This window comes from Onychomys torridus, chromosome 23, assembly GCF_903995425.1.
Source record: "Onychomys torridus chromosome 23, mOncTor1.1, whole genome shotgun sequence".
NCBI lineage: Eukaryota > Metazoa > Chordata > Mammalia > Rodentia > Cricetidae > Onychomys > Onychomys torridus.
The window spans coordinates 55,407,101-55,421,160 of NC_050465.1; the positions used below are offsets into that span (position 1 = coordinate 55,407,101).

At 39.7% G+C, this 14,060-nt stretch overlaps 1 protein-coding gene across 5 annotated transcripts in view; it reads right to left on the reverse strand.

Moving 5' to 3' along the window:
• Positions 1–14,060, reverse strand: part of Bard1 (BRCA1 associated RING domain 1) — a 72,237-nt gene that overhangs the window by 33,773 nt on the left and 24,404 nt on the right. For 2 of the 5 annotated variants that reach the window (XM_036173480.1, XM_036173479.1), the window contains 2 exons: positions 6,437–6,517; positions 4,783–4,955 (listed from right to left, as the gene is read on the reverse strand). The exons of the other annotated variants lie outside the window; for them this stretch is intronic. In XM_036173480.1, the coding sequence (XP_036029373.1) occupies positions 4,783–4,955; positions 6,437–6,517 (254 nt within the window). The remainder of the gene's footprint in view (positions 1–4,782; positions 4,956–6,436; positions 6,518–14,060) is intronic. 5 annotated transcript variants of the gene reach the window in all.

A 14,060-nucleotide genomic window follows, 5' to 3' on the forward strand; every position in this document is an offset into this window, starting at 1 on the left:
AAGCAGATTTCAGACTTCAGAGAAAAACCTTAGTCAAGTGAACTTAATACACACTAACTGATGACATCAGCATAGCTATTTACATGAGCAGAAGCAAAAATCCCTATGACAACATGAAAAGGTGCTAAATGAAAGTCCTTCACAACATATCACCAGAGTGACCATGGCGGACTTCCACATAAATAAACGGTCTGGAGCAATCAAATACAGCAATCAAATACATTCTGAAGAATGTCTTCACTGACTTTCTAGCAGGATTTTTATAGGGGATTTATTACAGAGAAATGAGAGACTGACATGTGACAGATACCACAGGTTCTGGAAAGATTAAACCAAGTCCTGCTTCACAGAAGACGTGGCCTACAGCACTGCATTTTGTTTTTTTTGTGTTTTGTCGTCAACTATAGAAAGACGGAAACAGATACAGGTTTACAAGGAGAAACTTAACCACAGCAAGCAAAGATGAGGTGCATTCCACTCTTAAGGGCACATACAAAATGTGCTTTCTTTCCATGATATCTGAATGGATTAACATGGGTTAGAGGTACAGTGTGGAAAATTAATTTAAAATTCACATTATTTATTCCCTTTGTGTAAAATGGATATCTGAAGGAAAAGTAACACACTATTGCATATGTTAGTCACTAACACTGTGACTGTTAATTAGAACAGAGGTAAATTACTTATTCTCCATCAACATATAAGGAAGTTTTTGTAAGATTACAACATATTAACTCAAAATAGACATAATTTATTATTTTATTGAAAAGGACAAGGAGATTTGTGTTTTCTAAATATAAACACATGTTCTCTATTTTCTGGCATGATGCATAAGCCTTAACGCTCACATCAAGTATCTAGAAGAAGAGGGTGCACAGAACTTTTCCTTCTCCACAAACCACAGAAAGCAAATACTTGTAGTGTGATCCTAATTAGCTGTATTAAATAAGAACCCAGAGTCAGATATTTAGGGTGAAAGCTGAAAGACCAGAGAAGGAGAGGCCACTAGAAACAGAGGTAGTGCATGATAGCTGGGTGCTGGGTTACAGGTGTAGTGTGTACATCCAGGAGCAGGGTTACAGATGTAGTGTGTACATCCAGGAGAAGGGTTACAGAGGTAGTGTGCACATCCAGGAGCAGGGTTACAGATGTAGTGTATACATCCAGGAGCAGGGTTACAGATGTAGTGTGTACATCCAGGAGGAGGGTTACGGAGGTAGTGTGCACATCCAGGAGCAGGGTTACAGATGTAGTGTATACATCCAGGAGCAGGGTTACAGATGTAGTGTATACATCCAGGAGCAGGGTTACAGATGTAGTGTGTACATCCAGGAGGAGGGTTACGGAGGTAGTGTGCACATCCAGGAGCAGGGTTACAGATGTAGTGTGTACATCAGGAGCAGGGTTACAGATGTAGTGTATACATCCAGGAGCAGGGTTACAGAGGTAGTGTGTACATCCAGGAGCAGGGTTACAGAGGTAGTGTATACATCCAGGAGCAGGGTTACAGAGGTAGTGTATACATCCAGGAGCAGGGTTACAGATGTAGTGTATACATCCAGGAGCAGGGTTACAGAGGTAGTGTGTACATCCAGGAACAGGGTTACAGAGGTAGTGTATACATCCAGGAGCAGGGTTACAGAGGTAGTGTGTATATCCAGGAGCAGGGTTACAGATGTAGTGTATACGTCCAGGAGCAGGGTTACAGAGGTAGTGTGTATATCCAGGAGCAGGGTTACAGATGTAGTTTATACATCCAGGAGCAGGGTTACAGAGGTAGTGTGTACATCCAGGAGCAGGGTTACAGAGGTAGTGTGTACATCCAGAAGCAGGGTTACAGAGGTAGTGTATACATCCAGGAGCCAGGTTACAGAGTAACTCTGCAAATTTAAGTTTTGGCTCTAGGATCACTGTGTGTCTTTACACAAATTACTTCAGCCTCTAGTGTCTGTTTTCCACCTGTAAAATGGTGCTGATAGAACTCATTTTCTAAGACTAATACAAAGACAAGATGAATTAATACATTCAAAGTCCTTAAGACAGTGCCTAGCAGAGAGTACAAGCTCAGTGACTGCTAATACTACAGGATTTGCACTGTTGGGAGACAGATAAAGACTAAAAATAAGAAAACATGATAGGTTATGACTGGAGTGCTAATCATACCATAGTTTCCCCTATTTGATAAAACATTTCACACAAGTTTCATAATAGTTTGCATGATTAATAAGAGAAACTATATCAAAGCATGCTTTTTTAATGAAAATAAGAAGAAATGTTCAATTTCCTATACGGTCCCATCTAAACAAAAAAGAGTATGAGACAGGAACTGAAAACCCTTTTCTTAGCCAGGATTCTTCCTTATCAAGACTGACTATGGAGATGAGCTGCACTTATTAAGGGCAGTGTTCAGACAACAATAAAAATGTTTAATGTCCTTTCCCATACAGAAGTGACAAGGTAGACCCCCTACCTTCAGCTGTGCCCTGAATCAGCTATAGCAACAGGAAAAAGGACAGATGAAGAAACGAAAATTTATGGCTGAACGTGCAGATCACCCAACATGCAAAAACATAAGCCAGGCGTTTTTTACTAAACTAAACCTACAGGGCATGACAGAGTGTCAAGAGTTGATGAATGGAATCCTTTATGAACAACTATAAAACCGAAATCACAAAGACTTAATTGTTCACATCACTTTGCTTGCTGTGAGCAGGCAAAAGCACAGTCTTTCAAAAGAGCAACATGTTTTTTAGTGGTATAAAATAGTTGTCTTTGCTTTAGAGGATTCATTCTTTTAAATTCACTAGGGCAGGAAGACAACTAATAGGTCCGTTGGTCCATGTATTTTTCGACTTGAGAATGCAGTGGCCATCCAAGGAAAAGCTCTTATCAGCAGACCAAGCACTGGTTCTGCATTTGGAAAGGAGAGAGAACATGCCTGCCTCACAACACACTCCACACACTTGAAAGGTGACAGCACAATTCAAGGATAAACCTACCCTACTATCCTTTATCCAACATCAGTCTCTACTTCTGCTGCCAAATCCAGCCATCTCCCCAACTGTCCTACCTGTACCAACCACTTGACCAACCCAGGAGTCACTGGACACCTGTGGCTATTTAAGTTGGCAAAAATTAAGCACCTTTAAAGATTCTGTTTCAGAAGTGGTTTCCGAATGTTTAATAGACAGAGATGGCTACTGGCTCCTGCATACCAGACACTGACATAAACATTTCCTTTAGTGGGAAAAGGGTTGCTAGGTCAGGCCACTTATGACAAAACTGGCGCCTGACCTCTGAGAAAGCACCTGTGAAGGCAGACTCATTCCCTGCCTCACGCTCACTCCTAGGATATTAACGAGTCCTCTCAGCACAGTGAAGAATCATGGTGTACAAACCACAAGACAGGCTCTGTGTTTTGGCTCATTAATCGTCACTATGCTCTGAAGAAATAGGAAAGCAGCAGGCAGCGCCCATGTTTTATAGGTGAGGACACCGAAGCACCGAAATTAACCTGCCTGCGGCTATAAAGTCCATAATAGAGTCACAAATAAAAGCTGGATTCCCTAACACCATGACCAGTGCTCCATTCATTAAAGTAGTCACGGCTGATTTAAGAACCCGAGCATGGCAACAACTCGGTTTCATCTGACCCAAGCAACCATTTGCTTCATCAAATGGCTTACTCCACCCACAGGAGGCCCCTCTCAGTAAGGTCTTCACATCATTATATGTTACCTCTATGAGATTCCTATATACAAATACACACACACAGAAAAATAAACACAAAGTCCTGCATCTACACACACACACACATACTTTCCCTAGAATTTGACCCAAACACCTTACAAGTCGTGATGGGAAATAAAGAAGGCTGACATGCTTACTGGAGTTCGAAGCACCAGGGTATGTTATTGTCTTCATTAGTAATTTGTTTTTCAATGGTGTTAAATGGCTACCTACTAAAAACTACACGTCAGAGGATGCGCATGCTGTGGTTCTTACATATCTTTCTACTGAGGGTGAGGCTTCTGCTGGGCTCTTCTGAAGCCTACAAAGGCAGGGAGAGCTCAGAGAAGCAACTCTTACATTTTCATTTCAACTACCTAATTAACTGAAGAGGAAAATAACATATAGGGAGACAGCAGCCAAGTTACAGATTACAGATATAAAAATCTGCATAGGGCATTGGCTTGCAATGCTCTTGACAATAGCAGTTTTAAGATGAAGCCACCAGCATTTGCTAACGCTCCTCTGTGCCCTGACACTGCAGAACAATTTGCTCAGAGCCTCATTTGAATAATGTGAAAAATCCGGGCGGTAATTCAACTGCACTTGCCCAATATCTGAATTCTTATACACTTTAACTTTCATGGAACTAATATGTAGAAAGGGCTAACAGAATATTTAAAATGAGTCTAAAATATTAAGTACCACAAAAAATTAAATATCTAAGTTTTATTAAGTATAAAAAAATTAAATATCTAGTATTTTGTAAGTATGATTCAATCCACAGAATATGAAGCACTAGGTGTATCTGTCTATGAAACCCAGGTTTCTAAATGGATTTTCTATTGTTTCTGAGGAGAATAATCCCCTTCAATGCGTGAGTGTTGAGGAAGAGAGCATGAGTGATGAGCTTGACATGTATGCAGATCCTCACATCTAACTTTAACTGTGGAAGACAAGAGACCAAAATGCCAACATGAATAGTTATTGCTTCAGTACATACCTTCATTCAGGAACATAAATCCATTTAGAAAATTGTAGGGAACTACTTACACAGCATTCCTGGAGGCGCCATAGGCTAGTAACATCTTGACTATGTCCACGTGCCCATTCTTGGCCGCATCGTGGAGTGGAGAGTCATTCTGATAGCCTGTGGTATTGACCAAAGCATTATGCTGGAGGAGCAATTCTACTATCTTCAGGTGCCCATGACTGCAGGCTTCATGCTAGTCAAAAGTAAGTTTTAAAGGAGAGAAGTGGGAATAGGATGGAAGGAAAAAGTGTATTAATATATACACTTTAGAAAAATGAATGAGAACATCAAGTCAGTAAACTTATTCTTACATAACTACTATCAAACCTTAGGCTGTTGACAGTCACAGCCACTAATGGTAATTTTCCTGGTCAAATACACAGTGATGAAAATCTGCGTACTTCATAGGAAAGGACAAGTGGATCACATACTTTTCTTTTTGTAAAAAAACAAAAAACAAAAAAAAAACAAAAAAAATGTGCTTTAAAGTAACTACAGCTGCTAAATTTTTCTACCATAATTTTACAACATTAGAAAAAACTCCTCATGTGGGACAAGCAGATCACATACAGATCTGGAATTCTCCAAGGCTGAGGAGAATTCAGTGCTTCGATCCATATATCAAACTGTACACCAACGTAACCACCCAGCAAAGTGACATCCTCGGATAATTTACAAGACATGTCCTCTTTGCTGACAGACACTGCTGGGTATCTGGTGTCAGTGACAACAGAAATAACAAGGGGCAGCGGCTCGTCAATGTGCTTTCTGAACAGACCAAAGTGATGGTACTGGACACAAAGGAAGGAGCAGGAGAGTTCCAGACCGAGACAGCCATCCCTCCTAACCGGTGCTGGCTGGCTAGCCTGTGGAGCACAGTGAACTGATCCAGATTGAGCCCTCTTGGTTTAAGAATTTGTCAAGAAGTCACTTTATATATACTACATATTTATTTTAACACACATAAATATTACATATTTATATATTATACCTTCAAGCCATTTTTTTGCACCTGGCCTAAGGAGTCTCGTTTCTGTACTGAAATTCTAGAAGTTTACAAGGTAAAGGAACCCCTCTCCCTCACTTACTGTCCTCATTAGCCCATGTTGAAATTGGTCTGAAGTGTGTTTTCCATTCGCTCTTTGCAGACTATTCCTCACATTGCAATTGGTGATAGTAATAATGAACAGACTTTTAAAATGTTTACGATAAAGCCTTCTACGCTACTGCCTCAATTTGCAAATGGATAAAGTCTGAGGCAAGATCTAAGTACTCCCTGGTCATTGCATGCCATCCTTCCAACTGCTCTGTTCCATGAAACCAAAATCTATCTGGTTCCAGGGGCATGCAATGCTGCACAATGCAGCCTGATGTCCACTGCAGCAGCCACCGCCACACATGAGCTGACTCCCACCAGTGCAGGGAAACTGCACTCCTATATCTAAAAGTACTCCAAAGGTAGCCAATTATTTTCCTGTCACAACTGAAACAGCCAGATGAAAAATAACTTTCTTTTTATACTTGGTCAAAACATAAATTCTTCAGATTAAAGAGTATAGGTGGCAGAGCATGATATATGAACAACCACAAAACCATAAACTAGAACCATAAACATAAAAAGAATGAAAAACAAAGAGATCCACAACACTTCAAAGATATACAAAGGAAAACTACCAATGGTGTCCATCCAGCATGGTCTTTAACATTTGGGTCGTTTCCATTTTGCAAGAGGTATTCAACGGAAGGTATATCGCCCTGGTAGAATAATGAAAAAATTAAAGGACATTAAAAATATATCATGAATGAAATGAGACTCTGTTTTTAAGATTCTGTCTTCTTCAAGTCAAGCAAATCTTTCTCCTTACACCCTGACTGCTGCTCATGAGCCAAGAAATATTGTGTCTCTAAAGTCCTGAGCTGCCAAGTCATTTTGTCTGTACTTGAATATTACTAGCAATCCATATTGAAAATTCAGTTCAAAATACAAAATGAAGACCTCTAGCTAGATACTATCCTAAAATTCAAGTCATCATTCCATTTGTAAAAACATCGTTTTGAACATTCATGAAAATAATTTCTGAGCATTAAAATAAACAAAGCTTGTTTACAGCCAACAAGCTAGTCAATGAAACCAATGTTAAAACTGCCAAAAAGTACTGCTTTATTGGCAGTTACCTATTTACCCTGAGTCACTAATTTAGTTTATATTCACTTTATTTGCACCAAAGGTATCTTCATGGCAGAAGCAGTTGCTCTGTTTAAAATGCCAGAAAAGGGATTGAGAATAGTCATGCAATATACCAAATTAGCATTTAATTTTTATCCTCTGCTTTGACACTAAAACCACTACCCATTACAATTAACTGAACAGTAGGAAATGCAGCTTCTATCAAGTCCATACTAATCCTTCCATTTCTTTCCACTAGCTGGAGAGTTTGCCTTCTGTCTCTTCTTCCTAGACCAGCAATCTAGAGATTCATATAGTAACTTTTCACCAGCGGCTCACTGACAGGGGGAGGGCAGGAGAAGAGAGGGAAAATAAGAATGGCAGTCACTGTATTGTAGCATCAGGGCCTGATTTCAAAGGAGATGAACAAGAGTTGAGAATAAGAGAACTAAGATGAAGTAAAGGACTAGCAGACAATATTCACTCTCCCTTCAAGTTATTAAGATACGCTCAATTATTAAATGACATGAAAATTAAGTCTCCTTCCAATTCTGAGCTTCCTGTGTCTTATGTATCGCTATCGAACTAAATCCTAATTAATAAAGGTGAGTGGACTGAAGGCAGATGTCATGGTTTGGTCAATAAGATGCCCTCTGTTGCTAACTGTTAGCAGAATAGAGCCTTGGCAAAGGAGAGAAGGCTGAGAATTAGGCTTGCATCATCTCTCTAAGAATGCCCTCTATCACCTTCTAACACCCCCAACCCTCCTTTCTATTCCTCCTCCAAGAAACACAACCTCCAAACTGCATAACAATGTGGTCTCATTACCGCATGCAATCCTTATTCAATGTCGGTGGAAGGATCTGGCATCCATCTGCCATACTTGATTACCTTCTTAATCAAAGTATTGGTCAACCCTCAAAGCCTTTGTAAAAACTCTCTAGCTATAAAAGATACCACACCCTCTTAAAAGCAACGTAAAGCTTTAGGAAAAGGAATAGTATTTATACAGTGGGATGAAGTTTGTAAAACTCTTACAATTATTAGTCACGGCAAACAAACAAAACCAGCTCTTTTAGAGCAAGGTAAAAAGAAGAAAAAAGATGAGTTCATGGCAAAAAGAAAGACAAAATAAGAGATGTAGTCTACTTGAAAATGCTGGGTAAATAAAATTTGCACGCAAGTAACACTATAAACATGTTGTATTCAATTCCCTCTTTAAGGAAGACTGCAATCTCCCAACCCCAGGCCCAATACACTTTGTTTACTTTTTAACTCCAACATGAATCCATTCAAAATCTTCTAGCTTTCTGAAATGTAAATATACAGTGCCATTATCATACCATTATTATACTCATCCTACTGTGCAACCACATACCAGAGTCTCTCACTCCTATCCAAGTGTAACTCAGACCACTTACTTTTCTGTACCTCTACTGGGTTAAGAGTGCAAAAATTATTTAAGCCCCTTCCCCCACCCCCCACCACATCTTGAGCTATAACATTTGCCTTGGATTCATGATTTTCTACTTTGCATTTTTCTTTTTTTTTTTATATTAAGTCTATGTAGTCCCAGCTGTCCTGACTCATTATGTAAACCAGGCTGGCCTTGAACTCAGAGATCTACTTGCCTCTGCCTCCCAAATGCTGGGGTTAAAGGTTTGCACCAACACGTCTGGCCCTAAATTTTTTGTTTTAAAAACTTTTTTTTTGAGGCACAGTCCTATGTAACACAGACTAGCCTTGAACTCCCTATTCAGCCAAGGATAATCTTGAACTTCTGATCCTCTCTGCCCCTACATCCATAGGGAATTCTGGGTAAACAGCCACTAGAGCCACCACACTTGTTTTTCTGGAATGCTCAGAATCCAAGCCCTGCATACTAGGCAAGCACTTGCCCAACTGATCTACATCTTCAGCCCCTACAATTTACTTTTCTATTTCCATATTTAGGGTTACTTCTCAAATACAGAACATCTTCAGATGGTAGCTTTAAGTGTCTTTTTTTTAAAATCCATGTGCAGCATATATTCAAATGTTCTAAATTAACCAAATGACTAAATTTTAATAGCCTAAAAGAAAGTATTAAATACATTTCAACTGATTAAAATATTGAACATTTTGGAAATGGTTATACTACCAAAAGTGATCCACAGACTCAATGCAATCCCCACCAAAATTTTAATGACAATCTTCATTGAAATAAAAAAGAAAAGAAAGGAGGGGCTGGAGCAGGTCATTTGTTAAGAGTGCCTGCTGCTCTTGCGGAGAACATAAGTTTGGTTCCCAGCACCCATATCAGGAAGTTCACAACTGCCTACAGCTCCAGGTAGGTGTAATTCAATGCCTTCTTCTGGCCTCTTCAGAACAGGCACTCACATACAACAACAACACCCACCCCCACACATGCACACATATACACGAAAACAAATCTTGCATTAAAAGTAATAGAAGAAAGAATCCTAAAATTCATCTGGAACCAGCAAAGACGAAGGAGAGCCAAACAATCCTGAGCAAAAGGACAGTGCTGGAGGCACAGAACAAGAGTAAAAAGAGCATGTACTAGCAAGACTCAGTGTAGTACTAGTACAAAGTAACTAAAGCAGGCACTAGCAAGACACAGTGTAATACTAGTACACAGTGACTAAAGCAGGTACTAGCAAGACACAGTGTAGTACTAGTACACAGTAGCTAAGGCAGGTACTAGCAAGACAGTTTAGTACTAGTACACAGTAGCTACAGCAGGCACTAGCAAGACACAGTGTAGTACTAGTAAAAAGTAACTATAGCAGGTACTAGCAAGACACAGTGTAGTACTAGTACACAGTAACTACAGCAGGTACTAGCAAGACAGCTTAGTACTAGTACACAGTAACTAAGCATGGTACTGCACCCAAAATCAAACACACAACACACACACACACACACACACACACACCCTAGTGTTGACACAAAAGCAGACACATGGATCAACAGCCCAAGAACCCACCATATAGCTGCAGACACCTGACCTGTGACAGACAGCAAAATACACAGAAATGACAGTCCTTCAATGAGTGATGCTTGGAAAAACAGATGTCCACGTGTAAGAGAATTAAACTAAATACCCTCTCTCTCACCCTGTATAAAATTCAATTCAAAATAGATCAAAGGTATAGAACCTCTTATAGGAAAGAAAATAGGGAAAACACCTCATGAAACAGGAAAAGGCAGTTTATAAAAAAGACTTGTCACTTGGGAACTAATTCCAGGAACTGACAAATAGGATTGCATAAAACTAACAGCTTCTGCAAAGAATCAAATGAAGACATAGCATACCAAAGGGAATAAAATCTTTGCTAACTTCTGACAGAGGATTAATATCTACAACATATAAAAAAACTACGAAGAATCAAACAACCTGGGGCTAGAAAGATAGATGGCATGGCAGTTAAGAGTACTGGCTCATCTTCCAAAGGACCCAGGTTCAATTCCCAGAACCCACATGGTGGCTCACAGCCATCTGTAACTCAGTTCCGAGGAATTCAATACCCTCTTCTGGCCTGTATGCACAGATATCCATACAGGCAAAACACTTACACATATAAAATAAAAATATACAAATTTTTAAAAAAGGAAATCAAAGAATCCAATCAATAAATGAGCTAAAAACATGAGCAGAGAACTCTCAAAAAATGAAGCACAAGTGACCAATAAATACGAAAAAATGTTCAAAAATCACTAAGCATCAGTGTTTAATTCAAATTAAAACATTGAGAGATTCCACCCCATCCGAGTTTGGAAACAAGAAAAACTGTTGGTAACGATGTAGAGAGGGGAACCCTTCTATACTGCTGTTGGGAACATAAGTCCAATAACGGAAATCAGTTATCATCCTCAAATACAAAGTGAGCCTGAGTCAACTCAGTGGCAAAAAGTGTCTGCCACCAACCCTTAACATGGGTTTAACACCAGGAACCAATATGGTAGAAGAGAATAAACTCCTGAAAGTTGTCCTCTTACCTCCACACATTTGCCCATCCACTCACTCACACAAATAAAGGCAAAAGCAAGACAAAGGGAAAAATTCAAGATTAGTCATTGTGGTGGTTTGAATGAGAAGCCCCTATGGGATCATATACTGGAATGTTTGGTCCCTGGCTGCTACAACTGTTTTGGAAAGGATTAGAAGGTATGACCTTTTAGATCCGGTGTGACACCAGGGGTGGGCTTCTAAGTTTAAAAGCCCATGCCAAACCCAGTCAATCAGTCTGTCTGTTTGTCTGTCTCTCTGTCTCTGTCTGTGTGTGTGTGTGTGTATGTGTGTGTGTGTGTGTCTGTCTGTCTGTCTGTCTCCAACTTCTGAATAAGATGTAACCTCTCAGCTACTACTTCAATGCCATGCCTGTATATCTGCTGCCATGTCCGCCCACCTTACCCCACCATGGTAGTCATAGACTAAGCCTCTGAAACTGTAAGCAAGAACCAAATTAAATCTTGCCTTGGCCATGGTGTCTCCTTACAGCACAGTAACTAAACAGTAACTAAAAAGCCATGTAACCTAGTTTGACCCCTCCTAGGTATTTACCCAAGAACTGGAAGTCAACATATTTCAGAGATACTTAACATATTAATGTTTGTTGTAGTGCTATTCAAATTAGCTAAGTTATGGAATCAACCTATGTATCTGTCAACATAGAAATGGGTAAATAAGAGGTACATATGTACAATGAAATTTTATTCAGCCATAATGATGGAACTTTGTCACATACAGGAAAATGGATACAACTGGTGATAATCATACTAGAGGAAATAGTCTCAAGTATCACATTTTCTCTCATGTGGACCCTAGATTTATATTTAGATTATATATCTAATCATGTATGTGTAATATGACATCAAAGTGGAAGCTAAACTGCCCAGGGGAATGGAGAGGACTATTGGGAGGTGGGAAGGAGAAATGGGGAAGGATTGTCTCAGTTTTTATTGTCAACTTGACACAGCCTTGAGTTACCTGAAAGAGGGGACCTCAGCCCAAGAACTGCCCTGATTGGCCTGTGGGAAATTGTCTTGACTGATGATTATGTAGGAGAGCCCAGCTCACCAGGAGTGACAGCCCAGCTCACAAGGCAGATAGACAAGCCTGAGCTGTATAAAGTTAGCATGAGCCAGAGCGCAAGTGAGCCAGGAAGCAGCATTCCTCCAGAACTTCTGCCTGAGTTCCTGCCCTGTCCTCAACCACGGTCAGTGACCCTGAGGTTAAGTAGACACAAACCATTTCCTCCCTAAAGGGCTTTTGACTATGGTGCTCACAGCAACAGGAAACTAGAACATGGAAAGACAGCTGAAGGATGCTAGATACTGTATGAAATGTCATTATGAAACTCCCTACTATGTATAGCAAATACATGAAAAAAAAAAAAAAAAAAGGCTGCCCAGTTAGAACTTTAAAACATTTGCCTCAAATCCCTAAGGTATAAATTCCATACTCCCTGTGCAGTTAACACAATTTAGTACCTTTCCCCTGGTAGAGATGAACTGCCAGAACCACACATTTACTCTACCTTTAACAGAAAGCATCCACAAAAATGTACACACACACACACACACACACACACACACACACACACAAATTCTCAAAACTTCTTCTCCTTTAGATCTTTATTAACAAACAAACAAACAAACAGAACAGCAGAACCTAAGAAGTCCAGAAAACAGTGAGGAGCAGAAGGCAGCTGTGAACGTCCAACGGGAAATGAGTGGCAGCCTTAGAGACACGAGCCGACTCTACTCCTAGACACCTACTTTGCTTCCCTGTCACTTCTGAGTATCATCAAAGGTAGGCCCTCTATTAACAGTCTACCCCTAAAACATACAGCTGATTAGCAAGCTGCTGCTCTTTAGACCTTAGCTGCTTTCTCCTCCTAACTTAAGTTTGTCTCGTTTTCATCTTTCTGCTTCATGTAAACTTAATGTCATGCCCATAAATAAGATTATGATAATTAGGAAGGGTCCGCAGTAACTGGATAGTTTGCGCGGATACAAAGTTTCCAGGAACTAAATTAACTTCCGCTTCTTGCTTTAAATTACTTTCTTCTCCAACAGATTTATTTTGTTTAGTAGGAGCACTCTCTCACTCCTTACAACTTAAAAGAATAATCGTAATTTCCTTAAAGCTCTGGAAAAAAAAAATCATCTGAGGAAAGTATTTATGAAAACTTATTTTAAATTTTAAATGCTTTTGGTATTTTCAAGTAATACTTTAAAGGCACAAAAATAAAAGAGTGTGTGCCCAAGTCAATTTATGTATCTGCAACTTTGCAGTAAAAAGAAACATTCTTTTATATGGTCTCACATACTGTGACCACGTGTATATTCCAGCAATATAAAGTAACTTTCCAAAAGCATGCAAACAAAATTCTTTCTCCCTATGAGAAGATTGGTTCTTCAAAAATACCACTAAAAAAAATCTTTATAACAACTACAGGACATTACAATTATGTACAATAAAAATTACTTACCCTTCATAGCTAGGCTTTTTCATTGAAACCGGCTGACCAGATAGTTAAAACTTTGCCCCATTAGATGTCATTTTCAAAAGAGAGAACAGAATGACCTTGAAGAATAGAGTTCTACACTATGGTAAATAGTTGTCTGGCTTCTTAGAATTTAGGGGATGAAGTGATTACTAACAATTAATCCTGACAACTCAGCAATAAAAAGTTACTAGTGTGGTATTCCGGAAATAAAACCTTCAGCATGTCCCAGATCCCAGTTGGCTTGTGTGTTCCATACTTTCTTAGGACCCTAGTAGGAGGGAACAAACAGGACTGCCAAGAAGTATGAGCTGCAAAGCCACAGTCTGAAGCAGATCCTCTCAGGGACTGTCTCCCCCAGAATTAGAATTCAGATTCTCAGCACCCTTCTTTGCTTCAAGTTGACATCCTAACGTGTTATGTCTGCATGGAATCACGAAATGTCAGCCTCTTACATGGCTCAGAAAAACCACTACTGAGGTACTAAGTACAAGTACAAGCAATCGCTTCTGTGTTGCTTACTTTTGTAACACAGAAACAACTTACAAGAAAGGTTTATTTTGCTCCTGGGGCTTTGGTCCACTGTGGCACAGAGGCAGCAGAGAGGAACTCACAT